The sequence below is a fragment of the Ammodytes marinus genome (assembly GCF_949987685.1).
Source record: "Ammodytes marinus genome assembly, chromosome: 17".
In the NCBI taxonomy this organism is placed as follows: Eukaryota; Metazoa; Chordata; class Actinopteri; order Uranoscopiformes; family Ammodytidae; genus Ammodytes; species Ammodytes marinus.
The window spans coordinates 11,169,786-11,194,321 of NC_137221.1; the positions used below are offsets into that span (position 1 = coordinate 11,169,786).

Here is a 24,536-nt window from a genome sequence, read left to right on the forward strand (position 1 = left end):
TAAAATAAAAAATAAAAAGTGTTGTTTCTGTGGCAACATGTCCGGCGTGGACCTAGCCAGCCAATCACAGAGCAGACTCGTTCTCCGTGTGACAGGAAGTGGTGGTGCTGGTGGCCTTGCCCTTCTTGTTGAGTTTCAGGAAGCTGGGTTTCTCTGTCGCCACGGCAACAGACAGGTCGTTGCTGTTGCTGTTTATTTTCTCCAGCTTGGTCAAGGCTCGTTTCTCCGAAGCGCTCTCCCTGTCAATCAGAATTACAAATCACAACTGTCAGGAGGACTGTATTTTGACGTCAAAATCAGGCATTTCAAGGTATAGTGAGCGTAGCATGAAGAAGAATGGTAAAAGCCAAAACAACTGAGCTTTGGAGGTCCTGGTAGGCAGATTACATTACCCTTAGACACCTAGGCTAGCTGTTTCCCCCCGTTTCCAGCCTTTATGCTAAGCTAAGCTAACCAACTGCTGTCTGCAACTTCCTATTTACCATACAGACACGAGAGTCGAGTGATATCAATCTTATCATCTAACTATTGAAATGAAAGTTAAGGAGTGTATTTGCTATTTTGTCCTGTCAAACTATATTCCTTTAAATGACAGCAAACGACTACAACCGAGTGTTTTTTCTCACTTGCTGGGCGGTGTGGGGTAAATGACCAGTAACCAGGCAGTGAAGAATCCTAGGAGGGAGCCCCCAGAGGCCACCATGGGAATGACACGCACGCTGCCCACAGCTTCCACTACAGCACCCAGAGCTGAGGCCACCAAGATCTGACTGATGTACACCTGCAAACATGGCACATGATTTAACAACAACCTCACCAGCATACTATAGAAAAAACATGTAAGACTATATAATGACACAACGTTCTTCATTACAACAATGTGAACACTCACCTGGCAGGATAAGATGGCACAGTCTATGCCAAAGCCTCTCTTGGAGTTACCAGGACTGTGCGTGATATACTGCAGGAGGGGCAAGGAAAAGGTAATGGAAGACTGTTACAATAGGAGCTGATAATTTTTATAAAGCATGTTTTTAACTGAGGATTGTTTAGTTTAAAAAGACTTTCAAACTTTTAAAGGGTTAAGTCTGATCACATCAAATTAAAACTATTGTTGTCTGCATCACCCTTGGTATGAGTTTAAATATTTATTACATTACATATTTTTTACTTTTACTTCAGCTGGGTACTTGACACTGGGCCATAGAGAACATACAGAATATGCTGAATAAAGTCCACAACATTATTAAAATGTACAAAGTAAAAGGACTTGTCAACACTACTAAACATGTATTATGTATTTGGTCTGCCTACATTTGTGCATCAATAAAACAAATCAAAAGTGTCAAACATCACTTTGATTGGACTAGCCAAACGGACTAAACTTGACAGAATATTTAGCTACTTTTCTTCTAAGGCTAATGTCACATATTAAACATGTCTTCCAATATGTCTGTACCTGTTTCATTTCGTGATACTGTCCCAGTAGAGCATAGGGACAGTAGGAGATGCTCATGGAGATGATGCCCATGCTGCTGATCATCACCATGGAAACGTACACGTTGGGGAACATTGCCATAACAGCGGTTCCTATGCAATGGAAACATTTAGAAAAAAGTTACTCCATAGCTGCTCATGTTTATTTTGTTCTATTCTATAACCGTGCTGTGGTCCATACCTATGGAGAAGGCAAGCGTTCCCAGGATGTAGATGACCTTAATGCTCAGGTCAAAGTTGTCAAGGTACTTCTGGAGGATAGCTGGAATAGATTCAATTAGACCAAAAACTCAGCTTGTTTTCTTAAAAAACCCAGTGTTGAGGTGTGTGTGTGTGTGTGTGTGTGTGTGTGTGTGTGTGTGTGTGTGTGTGTGTGTGTGTGTGCAGGTGTGCATGCGTGCGTGTGTGTTTTACCGGAGCATGTAGCAGCAGTCATGGCGTATATAACGAGTCCCCAACATCCCATCTGAACTCCTTTGTGATAATTTTCCAACAAGGTAGAGTTGGCAGGAGCCTGAATGAGAGAGTGAGAGAGAGAGAGAGAGAGAGAGAGAGAGAGAGAGAGAGAGAGAGAGACTTATTTCTGGAGGTGTGGATCCACTCAGACAGAGACAGAGTTTTAGACACCTTGACAAAATTAAACTTTTTTTATACCCAAACCGAAACATTTTGGATGTTTCTAATCTGACATGTAAACACATAATAATAATAATAATAATAATTGCTTGGATTTATATAGCGCCTTTCATGATACTCAAAGCGCTTTACAGGGTTCCAGACAATTCGTTCACACACAGTCATACCGGTGGTGGTAAACTACCATAGTAGCCACAGCTGCCCTGGGGCAGACTGACAGAAGCGAGGCTGCCATTCAGCGCCATCGGCCCCTCCGACCACCACCTCAAACATACAGCAGTCATACACATTCACACGAGGCAAGGTGGGTGAAGTGTCTTGCCCAGGGACACAACGACCATGACACAAGTGGCCGGGCTGGGATCGAACCGCCAACCCTAGGATCATTGGCCAACCAGCTTAACCACCTGAGCCACAGTCGCCCCAATACATCTATGCTTAACACAATGGAACAAAATGTCTGTCAAAGCTGATCTTATTGGGGTTCGATCTATTGCTTTACATCCTCTGTTTACGTGTTGTTTTTAATTACTTTAGAGTACAGGGATGAGATCATTTTAAATTCTATATAGATCTCTTACGGTAGGATCCCCATGGTAGATGACTTGTCCCATGAAGTCGGTGAAGAAGACGGCCTCGGCTATGATGGAGAACCAGGTGAGCAGGTGACAGGCACACAGTCGCAGCAGCTCCGGAGGCATCTTCAGCATGGACAGCCATAGCAGACGCACGGTGGTCTCAACCTATAAGACAAGGAGGAGGGCAAAATCAGACAACATCCTACCAAAAAACCACCATTATTGTCATCGGTTACAGATTAACATGGAAATGTATTATTACTGCCACCAATTGATTCTTCTGTCACATTGTCTGTGGACAAAAAACATATATATTTATCATAGAAAATAAAACATTAATTACCATCATGTATTTGTTTTGACTTTCTATCATTGTTTTGCATGTTTATTAATTTCTATTATTTTTATTTAAACATATATTTTTTTCTTTGTGTGTGTGCGTGCGTGCGTGTGTGTGTGTGTGTGTGTGTGTTTGTGTGTTTTGTTTTCTCTAATATGCTAATGTTAGCACTCCTTTTTTTAAATATTGTTTGTATGTGAAATAAACTAAACTACACTGAAAAAGAGGAGGCACGATCAGACAACATCCTACCACCAAAAAAAAACACATTACTATCATTGGTTACAGATAAGAGATTACCACCAAAATGTATTACTACTGCCACTACTAACCTCGCCCTCTTCGCTCTCTGTGTCTCCACTGGAAGAGTTGGTGTTGCCACTGCGGTGTCTGTTCCCCTGTCTGTTCCTGCGTCTCTGGCGGGCCTCCGTATCATACAGGTCGTTCATGCTGCGTGATGACTTGATGAGCAGAGCAGCGTTAGCTCGGCGGTAGCGGTAGCGGTGGCTGCCCACGCGGCCGTAGTAAGAGAAGGTGCAGGACGGCTGGCGGTAGAAGGTGTGACGATAACGGGACTGACGTGTGGGGCCTCCTGTGCTGGCAGCTGTGATAAGAGACACATGAACCATAAGGATACTATATGGTCAGATAGCTTGAGATTCTTACTGTACATCTTGTCCACCTCACACTGATATGGGATTGCCCTAAAGTACGCTTGTTTTTGTCCCGGCAGGAATCTCCTCTATGCTAAAACTAAAATGTCCTGTCATCTCCTTAACGAGTCGCTCCTCTGAGAAAAGGGGAATGTCAAGCTCCAAAGATAAAAAAAAAATATCTTAAATAAAAGATTGATTTCTTAATATTTGCCTCTAATTAAAAAGTTAAAGGAAGAGCTTGTTTTTTAGAAGTAGATTCTTTCCTTCCAATGGTTAGATGAGAAGATGTGACCATAAATCATGAAGACTTACAACAAGGGGAAAACAGTTTGCCTGGCTCCTTGCAAAGGTGACAAAACAAGTTTATTAACACGTGTGCAGGGTGTTCAATCCCTTCAAAACGTTGGCTTTCTTGGCTGCCAGAAAAAGCAATCCATATAACGCCCCCATAAAATAACAACTACACTATATACTATACTATTATTTATTAAACAGATATGAGAATGATATACATTTTTTTTTATCTAACTCTCCGCCCAGTGAGAAGTATTTTTTTTTAAACCTTGAAATTATTCCTCTAAATATTAAAAATGTATTGCTGCAATCAGTTTCAAGAATCAATACGAACACCTCAAGACGTAAATAATAAAATAGCAATAAACAAATACTACTTAACACATCAAATCATTCATAGTATTATTAAATGCAGAAGTGCAGACGGTGGAAAACAACAGGACAATACCAACCTTTGACCATTCCTGCGCGATGTGCCTGTCCTTTAGAGCTCAGCATGTCAGCGTGAACCCTATCAGCATCAGCCTCTCCGGTCAGCAGCTGCCCGTTCAGCGTCTGCTGCTCGTTAAGCTGGTTGTTTAGCAACGCCTCCTCACCGTGGCCTTGGTTCTCCACTTCCTGGGAGAAAGCCGAGAGGCGGGAAAACTTGGGAATGGGAGCGTGGTGCGTCTGGTGGTTGTGGCTATGGTGACGGAGAAAGTCCTGACTCCCCGCGCTGCTGCTGCGCCTGATGTTGGTGAAGCGCGGTGGCGGAGTGCTCCTATTGGTGTTGAAGAGGGGCGCGGTGCTGGGAGGAGAGCCGTGATAGGGTGAGAGGCGGTCGGCAAAGATGGACGGCTCTAAGTGGAACAGGAAATGCGCTTCATGGTGGGCCATGTGGTCCAGAGTTGCATCCGCCATGGCCAGAACACTGTCGCTTTTGCCTGCGGAGACGGACCAGAAATGTCGGGTTAAATGGACTCCACTTATATAGCGCTTGTCCCTGGTTTTTCACAGGGACCCAAAGCGCTTTACATTGTTTTGTACACATTCACCCAATCACATACACAGATAGCAGCAGCTACCACGCAGGGTGCAAGCTAACCATCAGGAGCAATAAGGGGGTTCAGTGTCTTGCGTCGACATGTGGCGGGTAGGGGGGGGGGGGATCAAACGAAACCACTGACCCTGCAATCCAGGATTAGATTCAGAGATGATAAACTCAAAGAAAATGTCATGTAGACATGGGAGAAAAGGAGGGAAAAGGGTCATAGAGTGAACTCTGTAATGTCATGAAATGTCAAGGATCTTCACTGCTTTATTTGATCTCTTCAAGCCCCTGAAAGAAAGGATCACCACATGTCTTTGGTAAAATCAAACAATTCAAATTTAGATACAGGTGGCAAGTGAACTCACTTCTCACAAGCTCTGCCTCCAGGAAGTCCATGTCCATATCCCCACACTCTGAATGGTCGTCATAGTGGTCATAGAGCTCGCAGCTGTCCATCGTGTCATTCTCTCCAATCAAATCCAACTTTGGGGCCAGACTTCCAGGCCTGCCATTGGCCAATGGTTGCAGGTTGGTGCGATCTGGACTCTCCTGGTGAGAGAGACAGTGAGAGTGAGAGAGTTTTCTGACCTCATGGAAATCCAATGTCTTAATTGAATCGAGTTTTTCATGCGTGCAACTACACAGACACCGACACACACCGACACACACACACCGACACACACACACACCGACACACACACACACGCACACACACACACACACACACACACACACACACACACACACACACACACACACACACACACACACACACACACACACACACACACACACACACACACACACACACACACACACACACACACACACACACACACACACACACAGTACCTTGTCCAGCCTGTCTTGTAGGGGCGAGTACACCTGCTCCTCAATACTGAAGAGATGTAACACTACGGAGATAGTGAAGAGGATGGCAGCGAAGAAGAACAGGATCTGCTCCTGGGACTTGAATATTTTTCCGAGGAAGGTGTGTGTCCAGTCTAAACCTCCTAGCGCGTAGCCCACCGCACCACCAAGACCTACACACAAGGAATTGTGTCTGATGTCATTTTCTCTCTTAGTGCTAGTTTATGTCAAATGTGTCCACTCAAATCAGTGAAGTCGCCAGGACCACACATTTTATTTTGAAAGAATATTTATGTCAATTAAACCATTTACAATCTTGTTCAAGTAAATCGTGTTTGTGTGTGTGTGTGTGTGTGTGTGTGTGTGTGTGTGTGTGTGTGTGTGTTGCTGGTATTACTTATGTTGTGGAGACATTTTTCTGTTTACACAGTGCTATTGTGGGGACATACTGTACCTTCCTTTTGGAGATAAAAATGGAAGTCCCCATAACGTAATAAATATTTTAGGGTGAACACTTGCTTTAAGGTAAGTGTAGACTTAGGTTTACGCTAGGGTTAGGGTTAGATGTCAGGGGCACCTGCTGAGGCAGCGTGGATGTTGAGCGCCATGTCTTGTTCCTCAGTGTCTGCCACGTCCAGCAGGTACGCTCTGATTGGTCCCTCCGACGCGTCAGCACTGAAGTCCAACACCACCACCCCAAGCACAGTGAGAACTATGCCTATTGGCTGTCTCCCCTTCTCGTCTCCCATGGACAGTCCTGAAAGAAAAACACATGAATGGAAAAGTGTGTTTGTTAAAATGTAAATATGAATTATACAAATGAATATCTAATATATAATCCCTCTATACATCCGCACAGAAGCATCTGGGATTGTTACGCCGATGTTAGGATGCAAAGAGCTGCACAAGTGATCAATAGCTGATTAGTGAGTTACAGCAGCAGCGGCACAATACAAATACATACACAAATGGGTCACTGCACATTTCCCATACAGCTCTGCATTACGTGTGTGACCTTGTGTGTCCCATTACATATATGGCCCAGTCCTCACCCTTGCCAAGTGCCATGGAAAAGCTTTAATAACATGTACAGTATATAATATACGTTTGTGTGTCCGCATGTGTGTGTGTGCGTGTGTGTGTGTGTGTGTGTGTGTGTGTGTGTGTGTGTGTGTGTGTGTGTGTGTGTGCAAGAGCGAGAGCGACGTGTGACGCAGCATGACTTTTCAAACTTGAATCCATTAACAAAAGTTCATAGAAGGAACTGCAGAGTGTGTGTGTGTATTTTTTTTGGGACAATGGAGCGGTACTACTCACTAGCCAGTCAGACGGACAGGAAGTGAATTGTGATTGGTGGAAAGGGGGAAGCAAACAGGAAGCATTTCCCTGTGAACTGCCTGCTCCTGTGTTCCCATGTCAACACACACACTCATATACAGGTTACTAAAATGTTCCCACGTCATCCTTGGTTTGTTACACATAAATATACACAGTTAAGGAAATGTACACTTTCTCTTATTCTCTAATTCCTGCCTTACAGACACAGGTCACAGATTTTTTTCCCAATGGCAAGGTGTTCACACACACACACACACACACACACACACACACACACACACACACACACACACACACACACACACACACACACACACACACACACACACACACACACACACACACACACACACACACACACACACACACACACACACACACACACACCCGGTGCCAACCTCTGTGTAGAAGAATGGAGGTGAATTTGAATAGAATTGAATAAAATCTGCTGACAGAAAACAGTTCCCAAAGCTCTTGTTCTTGTTCTTGTTATTTATAGCTCCTTTGATAATTCATTTGATTTTGTTCTATTTAGAGACATTTAAAAAAGCTCCAATATGGGATATCAAGACTGATACTGATAACAGTTTGTGATGGGAAAAACTAAGAACATTTTAAACAACAATGTGAAGAGGCATTACCATATTTGCTGTGTTTATTCATTCTGCTATTTTAAGAAAAGGCCTTGTTTCTAATGTGCTGAAACTACATCAATTAATTGATCAATGATCTTGTTGACTGACAGAATTGTCTTGAAATGCCAAAAATGTTGATATTCAAAGCTTCTTAAGTAAGGTTTTGATGCCTTTCTCTGTTTTACATGATTATAAACGGAATCGTTTTTGACTGTTGGTCTGACAAAACAAGAAACTCCAAACTGATCAATCATTGATGAGTAAATGATCATTTAATAGTGGCAGGTGGGAAAGGCCCTTTAAGACAATATATATACTGTTTACAAATGTATAAAATAAAGTTAGAATTTGCTGCACACATTGTGTTTAAAAATTCACTAAATAATGATCACTTTGACAAACATAACTGGTTGGAAATGCTTGGCACTAATCTTTTTTTCCATCCTCTCTGAATTAGTTTTTGGTGAGTTGTGTTATTGTGTCATTCAAAAGGTTGAATTCCACGCATGTACAAGAAGGATGTAATGATGGTCTAGAAATAGCTGCCAACTGCAACATCGCTCAGCTGAAATGTATGTTTTTACCATCAGTCAATTGAACAATACTCTGTGACTACACAAACCTTACATTGATGTCGTGTGTGTGTGTGTGTGTGTGTGTGTGTGTGTGTGTGTGTGTGTGTGTGTGTGTGTGTGTGTGTGCGCGCGCACAAAGGCATGTATGTTTACATTACAAGCGGAACTACGCTGATGAGTTAGAAAAAAAATCAATATCTGTGTGACATGATTGACTATTGATCAATATGTTTGATTGGATTAGATGAAAATGTCCCTGGAGGGCGTTTGGATGATGTAATTGGTTGAGTGTCAGAATTGGTCACACTTCTCTTATTTCCTCTGTGGCACAAGTGCATGCTGGGTAAAACATTAGCGTTCACAATGCAAGGATCAATTCCCACTAAGGCCCGGATAGTCTCTGGCGGTTAATATAACGGCATTCAGCAGATGGCCTAAAATACACTTCTGTCTTACTATTTTCACATGTTACAACAGTATGTGAGGAAAGACAAAGGGCACGTGTTTCAGTGTTCGATAATGAATGATAATAAAACATTTTTTAAAAGCCCTATTGGATTGGTTCCAACAGACACATTTATCGATTTGTGTGTGTGATCATTTCAAACAGCTGTGATAAAGTGCAGCTGACAGTAAAACAGTGAAAAAATATGACCAACAAGAGTGCCTTACTGGCCTTTCATGTCACATAACCACCACAACGTAGCTGGTTCGATTTCAGGCCAGGGACCTTTGTGGCATGTGACCAGTCAGGATTGAATTCCCATTGAAACGCAGCATATACAGTCCCCTCCATAAATATCGGAACAGTGAGGCCAATTCCTTTATTTTTGCTGTAGACTGGAAACATTTGGGTTTGACACCAAAATATGCATATGAGACAATAGATCAACATTTAAGCTTTCATTTCCAGGTATTTACATCTGGATCTGATACTCAACTGAGAAGATAGCATTATATGTAAAGGAACACCACATTTTTAGGTTAGCAAAAGTATTGGAACAGATAGACTTAAAGTAAATTAAAGTGAATAAGAATTTATATTTTGTTGCAAATCCTTCGCTTGCAATAACTGCATCAAGCCTGTGACCTATCTGAAGTCTATCTGTTCCAATACTTTTGCTCCCCTAAACATGTGGTGTTCATTTACAAATAATGCTATCTTCTCAGTTGAGTATCAGATCCAGATGTGAATACCTGGAAATGAAAACTGAAATGTTGATCTAATGTCTCATATTCATATTTTGGTGTCAAACCCAAATGTTTCCAGTCTACAGCAAAAATAAAGGAATTGGCCTCACTGTTCCGATAGTTATGGAGGGGACTGTACATATTGAATAGCAAATACACACACTCACCCATCACCGATCCATTCAGAAACAGTGCCACTCCTATCAGCGTTCCTATACAGAGAGCCAGGATGAAGGGCCTTCTTCTGCCCCACCGCAGAGTGCAGCGGTCGCTGGCCGAACCAATCAGAGGAGTGAACATCAGGCCGAGGACTGGACTGAGGAACCATGTCAGACTGTAGTACTGCTCCGGAAGACCTGCACACACACACAGAAACACACACACAGATAGGAGTTATACATTTAGACTGGTAGAGTGTGTGAATGCTCTTCTAAAAACATAAACATTCTCTTAGTTTTTTCTGTTTTCCACCAGGGGGTGCAACTAACATCACAATTGCAGGAGTAAGAAACTTAATTTGTATTTGATTGATTTTAATTCATTTAATGAACCTTAAAAACACAGGTAAGGGTTTGCACATGATTAATGCAAATAACTGAAAAATATATTTTTTTAATATTCTGCAGAAGTGAAACTTTACAATAATTATTCTCTGGGTAATTGAATGGAATTGGCAGTCACATGTTGGCTGTGACATGTTAATTGGTACAGCATTTATACGGTTATAAAACACATTTTCATACAATACATTTATAGTTACCATGAGGGCAAACCTTTGTTTACATGCTCTTTGTTACTGAGAACATATTTTATTAAATTTCCACCGCCGGAAACCAGGTGAGGACTACAAACACAAACGTCGCATGCCACGGTCTTAAATTAGGACGGCTCAGTGGAAATAACTTTGAGTCACACACACACACACACACACAGTACACATGCTTTCAATAGCTTTGAATAATATCAATACCCAATGAACAGATCACACAGACCTGTCACCAAGGAAACCAGTTTTTAATTAACTTCCCATAAGACTTCATAGAAACAGTAGGAGACACATGCTCACACACTTACATTATATCCTAATCCATTTTTATAAAGAAAGAAATGATTGTATATGTTAAACATGTTAGAGAATTAAACATATTGGTATTAGTTTTACTTATTATCACCTCAGAGTAGTTCAGGTTTTATAGGAAGGCCACTTTTATTGAAGTATTTTTGCAGTAAATTAGCAAAATTTTCAGGCTCCATTGTTGTGTTTGTAGGACTTACCACCTGTTGTTTACACAAAGCCATTAAAGCAATAGGGAGAGTCTAAAGCTGATTCATAGATCTTTATTCAAATCTTCAGTCAGATCTACTACAGCATGCAACATGTCCTTCATTTGATTTACTCTGTGTTCTTTTGTGGAACACCACAATGATAGTTCGAATTATTCCAAGATATTAAACTGAAGACTCATTGCCTGGGGCTACTCATTGATACCGAGATATTTTCTCATTTTTCAAGGCTTCCACAATTTTTCTTGTCATCTTGTCCATCGATTGGCTCACATTTTTCACAGTCAAAGTGATGTTCTAGGCCTTTTCTATTGTTTGTTTCATAAAAGCCTAATACACTGTAATGTAATCAATCGCCACATATAATGAAATCCCTTATCCCCGAGTTGTCACACACCCCATGCTTTATCATTGCCAAAACTACATTAGTCTCTAATACATTAGTCTCTAAGCCCTTGGAAGTAGTAGTACCATGATTTAGTTAAGCTCCTGGGAGGAAGAATATGAAGACGAGGCGACTTCTTAAGAGACAGTTTGTTTAGTCTTTCAGCTAAGAGAAGTCATCTGAATGGCAAATAATTCGATCAAGACTTTATCGTTGTCTCTCAAACCGTCAATAAATGATGCTCAAAGAGAAAGAGGACAAATACATTATGTGCCATTTGGCCGCTCCTCACTTTACTTCCCTTATGGAGACAACAAGAGAGACGGACACTGAAAAAAGATTGATTCATGGAGTCAGTCCCAGTCTTGTTAAAAACTCTGCCTGCAGTCTGAAGGGTTGCTAATAGCTCTGCTGCTAACTCTACAAACTGAAGAAGTTAGTATGGCCCAAGTAAACAAAAACTTTTTCAATCATACCCATGCCTCTACACTACACATTGTCATTTACAAATCAAAATATATACCAAGTTCACTATTATACATAATTTTATTTAATATACAATTATATATTTAAGGCATATTAGACAGTAAAGCATCTATAAACTGAATACTATGGCATTTCATATTTTAAATTAGTTTTATTTAACTTTACTAAAGGTATTTCTCTCTCTCTCTTTGATCAGAGTTGCCAAATATCCCTTTAAGTTAATTTATCAATAAAGAATTATTGAATCTTGAATCTTGAATGCCACTGACATTTCACCTATGGACTGACAGACGTGTGGAAGAAAAGCAGGAAAGCCAGAGCAAGTTGGTGGCAGCTAATCTAATTCCGGGGACATTTGGCTCTTATAAGTTCAGAAAATGCACTTTCATAATTCTCAAACAAGCCCCTTGTATGAGACAAACATCAATAACGGAGTGCTCCTTCATTTAATAAGCCAGGGCTTGTTTGTAATGCGTCCCTGCCCACGGCACACATCCATCAACAGACCTTTATGTCAGTGAAGTTTGGAGGTGTGACTCAGTCTGTCTGTTAGAGGCAGTACATCCAGAGTAGGAACTGGAACTGCTGCTTTCTTGGCACCAGACATGAAGCTCATTTGGGCTGGTACATTCAGGAAAAATCTTTGCATGAGTCAAAAAGAGTCCTTGGGTGAGAGATGCCACCGGAGCCGCTTGACAGCATTTAACATTTTCTGGAAGTTTGGGGAGGGATGTTGTTGTGCTCCCGCTGTCATGTGAAAACCTCCCTACTGCAATCATGGTCATTCTTTAAAATGTGTTTCACTGCTGTGGATGAATCACATGTGTTTCTCTCTATGACAGAGGGATTATGGGCCGTAGACCTCTCGCAGTCTCTGACAACAATGATCAACAACTTCATTTGTAACGTTACAATTGTGTTCCGTCATTTAAAAAAAAGGGGGCAAGTTACAATAGGGTAAATTCCACATTAAGTTAGCTGGGTATTTTCACTACTCATGCAATGATGGGCCAATAAAAACATGCCTGGTTGAGGTATTTCAATGTAAATGTATAAAAATAAATAAATGTAGTGTAAAAAAAATAAATGTAGTGTATTTCAAGGGTAAAAGGGGAATGACAAATAATCATAATAAATCACTGTTTTGGCAGCCTTGTTTTTTTTTGTTTTGGTATTTTCGACATCTTTGCCTTCGTTTGTTGGTCAATAGTATTGAAAACACATGAGACATGGGAGAAAGCAACAAACAGTACCGGGAGGAATCTTGGAGCACTAGGCCAAAAGGGCAGTCACTTTTTGGAGGTTTTTCACCATGTTTTTGGGGTTCAGGGAAATGTCCTTGCCAGCTTTCATCATATAGAAACTGGTATCATTTCCAATTGGGTGCACTATACACTACTGAGCTCCACTTGCATTCAAACACCAACCTGCTCAAATCATTCAAATAAGATGACAGTTAAGAGTTCAATATTAATTCCAACAAAATGCCTCATTTGTCTTGCAAAGGAAACAGTGAAGCCAGACAATGTAAAGCAATATGTTTCCGGGAGTATCCATATTATCGTGTGAGATCCTTGGAAAAAAATCAATGGCCTAACAACTAGAGTGCATGTACACCAGTAATGCTACTAACGACCGCTCAATGAGCCAATTAGTGTTGAAGCCACACACTTGAGAAGCTATAGAATCAGCTAATCGTTGGTACTTTTCCTGACAAAACGTTTGATAAATTATTAAAGTTGTTGCTGATTGAGTTTCTGTTGATCGACTAATCAAATCAATTCCATCAACTGAACATGTCGCCCCCGATCATTGTATTACATCTCTACCAACCTCCTCTAAAAGCCCAACAAACGCTCAGGAAACACACACACTGAAACACACTAACCCAAAAAAGGAATCAAATGTTCAGGCTGGCATTATCATCCTTACACAAGTATACAAGCATGTCAGGACTCAGCAGGAAACAATCTAATTAATTGGTGTATTGGCTTGTTTGCCTTGACTGCTGGTTTAGTTGATTTTTTGGGTTTAAAGTTATCTTTGTCACAACTGAAGCCGTTTCCTAGTTCATAAAACCTGTACGCCCTTTTGTGTGTATTCTAAAACAGAAACACCACAGCGATTTCAAAAAGGGAAATTTACAAATAGATCCCAAATACACGTGCTTTAAACTAAAACACTTAAAAAACGTCAAACTTTACTGTGCTGTGTTCGTGGCGTCCTGTGTTTTTTCTCATGAACAGGGCTTGACCCCAGTCACCGTGGTGACCAGGTCTTGGGAACCCTGTCTCCACGGAGACTCCATCACCTTGGCTTCCTGACTTGTAATGCGGCCTTATCATTCACAGAGGGCTTCCTGTGGTGGGGTTTGTTCAAACTGAGGAAAGCTTTGTTTCTCTACGTTTGACACACATTTCATTTTCTTTCTTTATGACGCTTGCACACACACACACACACACACACACACACACACACACACACACACACACACACACACACACACACACACACACACACACACACACACACACACACACACACACACACACACACACACACACACACTCACAAAGATATTAACACACTAGAAATGTAGACATACAGCCTACAGACATGCATACATACATACACATACAAAAGGCACATACACAATACCTGTCAAAGCGCAAACAGTGGCACAGCCGTAAAATGGGAGACAAAGCAGCAGATAGGAATCTGTCTGTCTGTAGGTTTGTCAACATCAAAACAGGAAACAGTTTCTAGTAAACAGCCCCACACACACACACACACACACACACGATAAAGAAAAACACAGTCACCACCTAGTAAATAAAGTCATGTCTGTGTTCCCACTTCCCACACACACAAAGACTGACCTACCAAAATAAAACACACACACACACACACATATATATATAGAACAATACTGAGAGAACAGAAACGCAGGAAGTATTTTGGAAAGAGAGAAAAAGAAATTAGTTGAGTATAATAGGGAGGGAGGAAACAAAGAGAATGAGAGAGAGAGAGAGAGAAGGATGGGGAGTGTGAGAAAGGATTAGGATCAAAGAAATCAAAAAGGGAGAGAGAGCGGATAAGGTGAGAGTAGGAGGAGGACAGAAAGGGAGAAAGCCGGAAGGATGGAATGGCCGACAGGAATAGTTCATATGAATTAATCGGGCAGACAACGGCCGCGAGTGCTGCTGATTGATCGTGGGAAAGAAAAATTTACAATCTGCTCCATCTATCATCAAAGTGCTCATTTTACTATGCACATTTACTCCACATACGCATGCACGCACGCACGCACACACACACACACTAAATATGGAGCTCAATATGTGCACGTTAGGGAGTACAGACTTCCCATTCATCACCACTTCTGTGTGTGTGTGTGTGTGTGTGTGTGTGTGTGTGTGTGTGTGTGTGTGTGTGTGTGTGTGTGTGTGTGTGTGTGTGTGATGTGTGTGTGTGTGTGTGTGTCTCCATGTTGTGCCTGCACTCAGACCTGCATGCACCAACTTGTAAAACTTTTGTGGTTTTTAATTGCTTTCCAACCCGTCCACTTTGGATTCGACACAGCTTGTTTCTCACTCAGATATCGTTTTTTTTTTCTAAAAACCCTTCAGCCTGATATATAACGATGCATCAACTAACACCAACGTTATGCGCTTTTTCTACTCAATTCAGACTATAGAATTGCACACTGTTTCTTGCAGTCAGACCTGAAACAGGATTACTGCATGTCTTTGTCAGCACTTCAGGAGTTGTATAAAGTACCCTCTTACTGATAATATATACATTTATTATATTGTACCGTCTTAAACATCCTTAAATCTCATTTCAATAGTTGAGTTGCTTGGCCAGTCCTGCTAAAAGTTGAATATTTAGCTGGGGCTGATTTGTCCTGATATTTCTTTTGGTTAAAGTGCTAACGAGTTGAAGAGACAATGCAAGGGTGCAACTTACCCAGTGCACTACGAAAAATGTATAACCTTTAATACTAGCAGTATTATTTTCAGTCAATCCCATATCGTCCTGCTGTGATTGAAGCTCACTTTGGTACTAACCCACCGCTGGAAATAGTTCTCTACAAATGGACTATGCTCCTGTTTTAGAGACATATATGCTAAAAATTTTTTTGCTGAGAGTTGATAAGTGCGACACTGACACATCTTTAGTTTTATTTACTAACTAGCTTAAAAAAAAACTTAAGTGAGCATGAGGTCCATGTACAGTATTGGGAGACCCCACCACTCCATACGGCCGTGTTTATCCCTATCTCTCCTCTCATTACTTCTCGGTCACACACAATGCAATCTTAGTGAGTCAAACACATCCCTCCTATCAGCTCCTATAAACTCCAAACGGCTATCACAAGGGCCGACAAACATCAACATCACTCTCTCCTTCTTTCTCTTCGGCTCTCCCCTCTTTCTCTCTTTCTCTCTCTCTCTCTCCATTCCCATCCATTCTCCCATAAACACAAAACAATCCTTTCATATCCTGCACCAGGCGTGAGAAAAAATCCACAAAAAAATGACAAGAGTCCAAAAAAGAAAAAGAAAAAAAGCCAGAGAAACGGTGTGAAAGTGAGAGTGGGGCAGAGGTCACGCGGGGAGAAAGTGGGCAGGAAGGAAGGAGGGAGAGAGAGAACCAGACACTGAGAGCACCAGGAAAGGAGAGGAGGAAGCAGGTGTTTTTGAATAAGCAAAACATGTGAACAGAGTCAGGTGTACAGCAGCCAGAATGGAGGGAAGAAGGGAAAGAACTGTGCCAGATGGAGTGATGTAAAATATTAACGTCCGTATTTTATTATTGGATGAGTTGTATGTTTTAAGACAAAATGAACTGAAGACTTAAGGCCCATTTCTGCTACATGTAATATATTGTGTTCTGCAGCTGATGTCACCGTCATTTTATTGATCAAATTAACAATCAAGCCATACAGAGGGTTGATTTCTGATGATCTGTGTAAAGCTTCATCAAAGTGGTACAACAAGAAAACATTAGCATGCAAGCAAATGTTTGGGGTAAAAGCTTTCCACACAGAGCAACCTGGAGATATTTGTGAAACCTAGAGACCCAAACACTGCTGAGATAAAGGTACATTAATATGAACCAGCATGTGCTACCTGCTAGCATCAACATGTATGCTGCTAAGAAAGAAAGAAAGAAAGAAAGAAAGAAAGAAAGAAAGAAAGAAAGAAAGAAAGAAAGAAAGAAAGAAAGAAAGAAAGAAAGAAAGAAAGGAGCAGAGACCGAAAGAGTAAGAGACGGCGGGAGAGAAAGGGAGTGAGTCATTGTATTTCCCAGCAGCAAGAGATGCTGAGAACATCAATCACACAAAAGACACACACAGTCTCCAGTGCCCCCACACTCTCTCTCTCTCTCTCTCTCTCTAATACACACACACACACACACACACACACACACACACACACACACACACACACACACACACACACCCACACACACACACACACACACACACACACACACACACACACACACACACACACACACACAAGCTGCACAGCCAAGGTCATCATTAACAAAGTGCTGCAGTACAGACTGACATACTGAGTGAGGTATGGCTGCGTGTGGCTCAGCTGATCACAAACCGACAATCAAATCCATGCAGAAAGTCGAGGAGAAGAGTAGTATAGGACATTTACTTGTGTGTCTTCAAGCAGCTTTTTTAAAATATACTGTATATATATATTTTTGTTTACATACATTTGTACTATTTTTGCACGCAATAAGAACTGAATCCGGGCCCAGGTTATGGCTTTTTCTTAACTGATGGCACTGTTTTATAAATGTAATTTTATATTTACATTTTTTAATTTATATAAAAAAATCCCCTTCCTTCCTTTCTTTTTTTTTTTTTTTTAAGATATTTTTTGGGCATTTTTATGCTTTATTGATAGTGCAGAGAGACAGAGGTGAAATGGGGCAGAGAGGGGAGTGACATGCAGAGAACGACCGCGGGCGGGAATCGAACCCGGGTCTGCTGCTGCCGCCCCCCAAATCCCCTTCCTTTCTACGTAAAAGGTGGCATTAAAATTGCATGACGCCTGCGCACACACACACACACACACACACACACACACACACACTTCTAGTCAGCAGAGTTATGCAACACCACTGCAGTAAAGTGTCCTAGAGAGATGCAGAGACGGGCACTGACTGAAATGTTAAGTGTAAAATCTGGTTAAAGCCATTTTTCAAATCCATTAATTCAGTTCCATGTCGATGCCTCTACCATCTGCCAGTTACATCAATATACGAGCATATGTGACTGACAGGGGGGCGGGCCTCTGACTGGGAATGACGTAACGCACACAGGAAGCTCCAACAAGCATCACCGACTGCCCTTTCTCTACACTGCCCTTTCTCAAAAACAGTGATCGATAAAGCTAATCAGTAGCAATCAGTTGGTAATCTTACATAACCGCAAATACAGGAAATCAGCATAACCTCCAATGCTGTGTTCAGGTGTCCACATTTAAACGTTTGGTTAGTTGAACCCAAGGTAACTGGCAAGAGAAACGCACCACGGCTAATGTTAACAAAATATCAATGCAGTCATTTCTCTGTCACTGAGTCCATCCAGAATGAAAACACCAAAATATGATTTATTCTTACAGTTGAAGATGATCGACATGTAGTATAGAACATGAGACCCATTTTCTGATATATTTCTTAATAAGTCTCCATAATCAGTCTGCTATTACTGTACTACCTACCTGTTCAAGGTACATTAAAACCACATAAACAGAATTTCTGCCTAAATCAAAACATAACAGGTGAGAACTACAGTGGGGAAACTAGCTTTGCAGCTTTTTGTCTGGGGTTATTTAATTACTATACAGGTAGTGATAACAGACTACTTCCTCAACTTCATTTTGTAAAGCAACCGCTAACTTATTGTTCTTGTCAGTTTTCTTTAGTAGGAGATACAAAGTTAACCAGAATTACATGACATTGATTGCCTGGTTTTCCGACACCATGGCGTACATAATGGCCATTTCTTTTACATGCCTGCTAGAAATAAAATAAAATAGGGTTTTCTCTCATTTTTATTTATGTGTGAACTTTTATATTTCTTTAGAAACTTTATATAGTGCTGACAGTAAACTAAGTTATATTTCTCTCTTGTCCCATTTCAGCTGGATATATATAATGCAGGATTATTCCATAGTATCCATTTATCCGTCTTCTCAGTCATATATTGTCAAAGCCAACGAGCGCCAGTGAGAGAGAGAACAGATGTTTTTCTTCTCCAATTCTTAAACATACACAGAATAACCCTGAGGGCAGCTATTACCAGGCCCCAGCTGCGTGCGTACGTGCGTTTGTGTGTGTGTGTGTGTGTGTGTGTGTGTGTGTGTGTGTGTGTGTGCGTGCCTGTTGCACTGTCAGGTTTTATGGATTTTTTACTCTGTGTGACTGACTTGTGTACTACAGGCCAACTTGTTCTGTACATTCATGAAAAATGAATAGTGGTCCAGTGGAAAAATAAGATGGAGACAGTTAATATTTTCATCGACAGTGTATGTTCCATTTATTCTTAGAAAGTTAAGTCAATTTGGGTCCAACTTTGTGGGTATTAAAGATCCACCATGCTTTCAAATATGTTTTTGCACAATATTTTTTTAAACTATTAGCCTACAATCAATTGCCCTTTGATCAACTCACTGATTAAACTATTGACTAATTAAAAACAATAATAAACAACATCACATGAAAATAACTGCTAGCTGCAGCCCTGTGCTACAGAATCTGCCTTCCCTTGATGTTTCTTTGTCCCTCGTCATCACCTGAGAGCCCGCTGGTTTGTTTTTGATGAATTGAACTCCCTGGGGGGGGGGGGGGGGGAGCAATGTGCTGACAAACACACACATTCAGTTCCACATTCCTCACATATCCTACACTGATGGCACACATATACTTTGCATATCGCCTGTTACATGGAGAGAAAAAAGCACGCCCATTTAAAGCACATTATATGTGTCTGCTGAGTCTGCATTGACAGAACATCTCGAACACAAACAAACAAACGTGAATGTGACCTGCAACCCTCTCAATGCCCCCGCCATGGTCCATGGACCACAGTTTGGGCACCACTGGTATCACTGATCAGATAGTAGTATATTGCTGTTGGTCTAGTCTTGTTTTTAATTACACAAGCGTCACAGCAATAACGCTGGCGAGGTTAGACACAAAGGGTTTTTTCAGAGGGTTATTTGCCGTGCATGTTCAGTGATAACATTAATAAATGAACAAAGTTGCTGCAGCGATTATATAAAGAGCTATGAATAGAAAGGCTTAAAATAACTGACTAGACTGAATGTGTTTCTCTCTCTCTCATTCTCTCTCTCTCTCTCTCTCTCTCTCTCTCTTTCTCTCTCTCTACGGAAACACAGGGAGGTGTGAAAAGATAAGTGGCGAAGGAAGATTGTGGTTAAAAGGCCGTGAAGGCTTGCAAGAATACAATTCACACTGTCACTGGCTCCCATTCCTCACTTATCTATAGGCCTACATGTTTTTCTGTTCCCCACATGCTTCAGTTCATTCTGCCCCTTGATAAATGCTCTTATAGCCGCCACACATCTGCAACATTTCATCCATCCAGCCACTCTGCCCTCATACTCGTTCCCATGAGTGAGAGGGCCAGATTATGGTGATTAGTCACCGTGTGACATCAAGCCAGTCATTTATATAACTCGGTATTACTCTGCATGCAAGGTCATCTGCTAGATTAGACCAGCTAAGGATCACTCAGTGGATTAGGTTACCTGACATGCTAGCATAAACAATGCCAGATCAAGCTGAATTGCTGTACATTACATAGCATAAATACCATGTAGCATGCAACATATGACCCTGGTGTATTAATAAGCAATGTAGCTAAACAAAATGGGAAAGTCAATTGATTCACTGAAATGTTATTTGAGCTTAAAACACTGGATTTAGCAACATCGCTAGGATGCTATAGAAATACTTTAAATTGAAGTATAGCTAGCATTACTCAAACATCAAAAACAGATTTGCATTACAGAGCTTTTATTTGTAAAGACTCAGGTGCTGTGGGCACTGGGCACAGTGCCATTGGTCAACTGGGCTGCATGCTAACATGCTACTATCCAGTTAGCATGATACATGTGAAATGCAAGCAGGCTTAATTGTTGTGTTGCTGCTGAATCAAATACATGATAAGCCCTTTTTTAGCTACGGGGTTTCCCTGCAGGGTGTTACTTCGGAGGTTGGGCACCTTGCCTAAAATTGAGACCACCTCTGCCAACGTCATAAACCAAAACAAGACACTTTTTCATTTATGATCAGGGGGAACAAACTGAAGTGATATTTTATGCATCAAAAGTCATGAATATAATTGGTGGGACTGCTGTTTGGACAATCATTTACTAACTACATTGATCATGATCTGAGTGATCAGTCACTTTTGACATGCAAATATTACCGCTGTGGTGTGTAAAACAGTGGAAGGTTTGGCCACAGAACAATCTAATAGAAAGTTAAGGTAACAACACTAAAACAGTGAGCTGGGGCTTGAATGAGAACATAACCTGAATGGATTGTAAACTTTAGTAAAGCCAACCAGGCCTCCAAAGATGGAAAACAATGTTGCAGAGCTGCCAGCCCTGGTGGTAAAGCTACTGCTGCGTGCACAGCTAATAAGTCAAACAATATCAGACACACTAGTGCACAGAGTGACTTGATAAAATGAAGATGTTTGCACTCAACAATTCATTTATCTAATTGAACAAAGGCTTCACTCTTTATTAATTAACAATAAGAAAGTAATGGTGCTGCTCTATAACATAATGGCTCTATTGTAACTGTATTGTAAGCCTTAACCGCCTCAGTCATTATCACCTGACCTTAATTTGTGCCAGTAAAATCATATGTTACCAGTGTTAATTCATTTTATTCTGAAGTGCAGTCTGGACTCCCAGAAAGGGCCTTTGTGTCCAGTTAGATCCCTAATCTGAAAACCCCTTTAAATCAATAATTCCTCTGTTCATGCCATTAATATGGAGCTACAATAAAACATTGAGGCCAACAAAATTTCGGTCAGTCTGTGAAGGCCTGCTGTTACATAATGCAAGACACGACGCATCGTCTGCACTCAGAACATTTTCCTTTTCCTCCTCCCTCTCTTTTCTCACTCTTATGTCACTTTCTGCTGCATTTAGTTTAGTCATAAGGTGATGTCCTTACACATGACAAGGGCCAGTAGTAAAACGTATGTTGAGGAACTTCTTGAGCTGAGAATTAGTCATTAAAAAGAACCTTTAAAACCTATTTCCTTATTGCAAATGAATGGTTCCTATGTATGTGTTCCTATATTTTGAGTCGGTCCAGCAGTCTTTCCATATGCCTCACTGTGTCTTAGTATGAGTGACTGCTGCCAGGAGCTAAGAGATGAACTAGAAAAGAGCTCTGCGTGCTCTCCAGACCTTGTAAGGTAGAATTTTCTGACCCTTTTTTCTGGGTTGTGTAAATATGGGTTCCTTGACCAAAACCACCAAAAGTGTCTATACTGCACAGACACACACAGAGACATAGCCTCTCTCTTTCTCTGACCCCAGTGTTGTGGGGGTTATGCATACACAATGGTTTCACTCAGGGCGAGCCAACCGGCCAGCTTACCAGCTAATTCCAGTAGCTACAGTCGGTCTCCAGCGTGTGGGGAGCATTAACCACATGGAGAGTGTGTGTGTGTGTGTGTGTGTGTGTGCAGGGCTCCAGACTAACTTTTTCATTGGGTGCACCGGTGCGCCTAACTTTTTCATCTAGGTGCACCAGCATATATTTGGGGTGCACCAAATTAGTGCTGCACGTTTTGGAGAAATTGTGCGATTGCGATTATAGTGGCTAATATTGCGATTTGCGATGCAATATAATAAATAAATGGTATTATGATTCTTGGTTTTCAAGGAAAATTTGCGATTATTGATAGTTTTGAAACTTCATCTCAATTTAAAACAAACACATATTAAGAATCATTGAAAATATAGAGAAAATAAAGCTTGTACTAGGCTAGCAGCCTACACCAGGGGTGTGAATGTTTACAAAAATGTCTAAATGGTTACAGTCTGCAATTTCTTTGTGTACACATTTAACCATAATATGGGGGGGGGGGGTCAACGTCACTTTTTTTGCAGAGGCTGTTGGAGTGACAGTGTGCAGTGAGAAAGACAAGCAGCCAGACAGACAGAGAGAGGCAGTCATTTCATGATTTAGCTTTTTGACTTAAGTGATCATAACTGCCTAGTGATCATCTGTCATTAGACTGACTCCCGCTGTCGGGCCGTTGGGCTCGCGAGCCGATCAGCTGTTTGAGACGGAGATGAAAACAAAAGTGAAACTGAAGGTGGAGCGTGCAGTTAAATATTTAAATTAATAAATATTGTAACCAAACACAATAATGTGTTGTGTTATCTGCTTTAGTACAGTAAATCACATCGCCCTCCACTCCTGGAGATAGCCTATAATCATTTCCCAAAGTAAAAAAAAAAAAAAAAACGGTTTTCATTTATTGATTTTTTTCGTAAACGTTTATGATTTACCAAACGAGTACTCGTGCACACCCCTTACCTACACTGTTTTCAAAATAATAAAACACTTAATTAAAAAATAATCATAATTTCCCCATGAAAATAAAGGCATTCCTCAAGACAATAGTCTCTATCAACTTACTGAAACTTGCGTGGCCCTTCACTCTCATGCATTCGACTTTTCTCCGCACTGAATTGATAGACTGGGTGAGTTGCCACTGGTTGCCACGCGACATATAGCGGCTATTACTTTCCAAGTTTCCAAGACAGCAGTTCAATGTGTTCAACGTCACCGTACTGAATCCTAAAACTCCCCATATAGCAGACGTTGGCTTTGATTTCCGTCACAGTTCAGCGTGGATGCTGATGCGCGTCGGTGTCCATGTTTGTTTGTTTACTCTGCTGTCTGCACCATAGTCTGCACCTGTCTTGCACGCCGTGTAGGTGCGCGCGCAGCTACACACACACTCACTGTCAGAGGAGCCGAGTACGCTACCAAAAAGACGAGAGGAGCGGTTGGAACGTTTAGACACACGCGCGCATATCCTACATTAAATCGCAATCGCAGCCATTTGTGAGGAATGTAATCGCTCTAGCTCACATCGTGATTAGAAGAATCGTGCAGCACAGCACCCAATATTACATGATATGACGTGAAAAATTTCAGGTGCACTGGTGCGACCAGTGAAAATATCTGGGCGCACTCACCAGATTTTTGGGCGCACGTGCGCCCAAATTAGGCGCACTCTGGAGCCCTGGTGTGTGTGTGTGTGTGTGTGTGTGTGTGTGTGTGTGTGTGTGTGTGTGTGTGTGTGTGTGTGTGTGTGTGTGTGTGGGTGGGTGGGTGGGTGTGGGTGTGTGTGTGTGGAGGGGAGTCGATATTTGTTGTCCCAAAACTTGGACCTCTGCCCACAGATTTGGAGGGGGGGTCTGTTTTCATCTCACTATGCCAGTTTGTTAGCAGACGAGAATTTTTTTTTCTCTTCCAGGATTTAAAGACAGCAGTATTTGGGAGCTCTTTTTTCTTTGTTGTTGTTGTTGCAGATTGTACTTTAATGTATTCCAAACCAATTATGTGAAGCGCTTCTGCTTCTTAAATCTGAACAGGACAAATCAAGTCGGACTGTAGTATATGTTAATGCAGCAGCAACAA

General features: G+C 41.3%; 1 protein-coding gene across 1 annotated transcript in view; it reads right to left on the reverse strand.

The window, feature by feature from the left end:
• Positions 1-64: 64 nt before the first annotated feature.
• Positions 65-24,536, reverse strand: part of slc45a4a (solute carrier family 45 member 4a) — a gene marked incomplete at both ends in the record, with an annotated part of 27,501 nt that continues 3,029 nt past the window's right edge. Inside the window, 13 exons of the mRNA XM_080044948.1 lie at positions 65-239; positions 627-781; positions 893-961; positions 1,460-1,590; positions 1,679-1,759; positions 1,912-2,011; positions 2,715-2,876; positions 3,384-3,655; positions 4,454-4,924; positions 5,397-5,580; positions 5,884-6,074; positions 6,479-6,658; positions 9,808-9,996. Of these exons, the coding sequence (XP_079901074.1) occupies positions 65-239; positions 627-781; positions 893-961; positions 1,460-1,590; positions 1,679-1,759; positions 1,912-2,011; positions 2,715-2,876; positions 3,384-3,655; positions 4,454-4,924; positions 5,397-5,580; positions 5,884-6,074; positions 6,479-6,658; positions 9,808-9,996 (2,360 nt within the window). The remainder of the gene's footprint in view (positions 240-626; positions 782-892; positions 962-1,459; positions 1,591-1,678; positions 1,760-1,911; positions 2,012-2,714; positions 2,877-3,383; positions 3,656-4,453; positions 4,925-5,396; positions 5,581-5,883; positions 6,075-6,478; positions 6,659-9,807; positions 9,997-24,536) is intronic.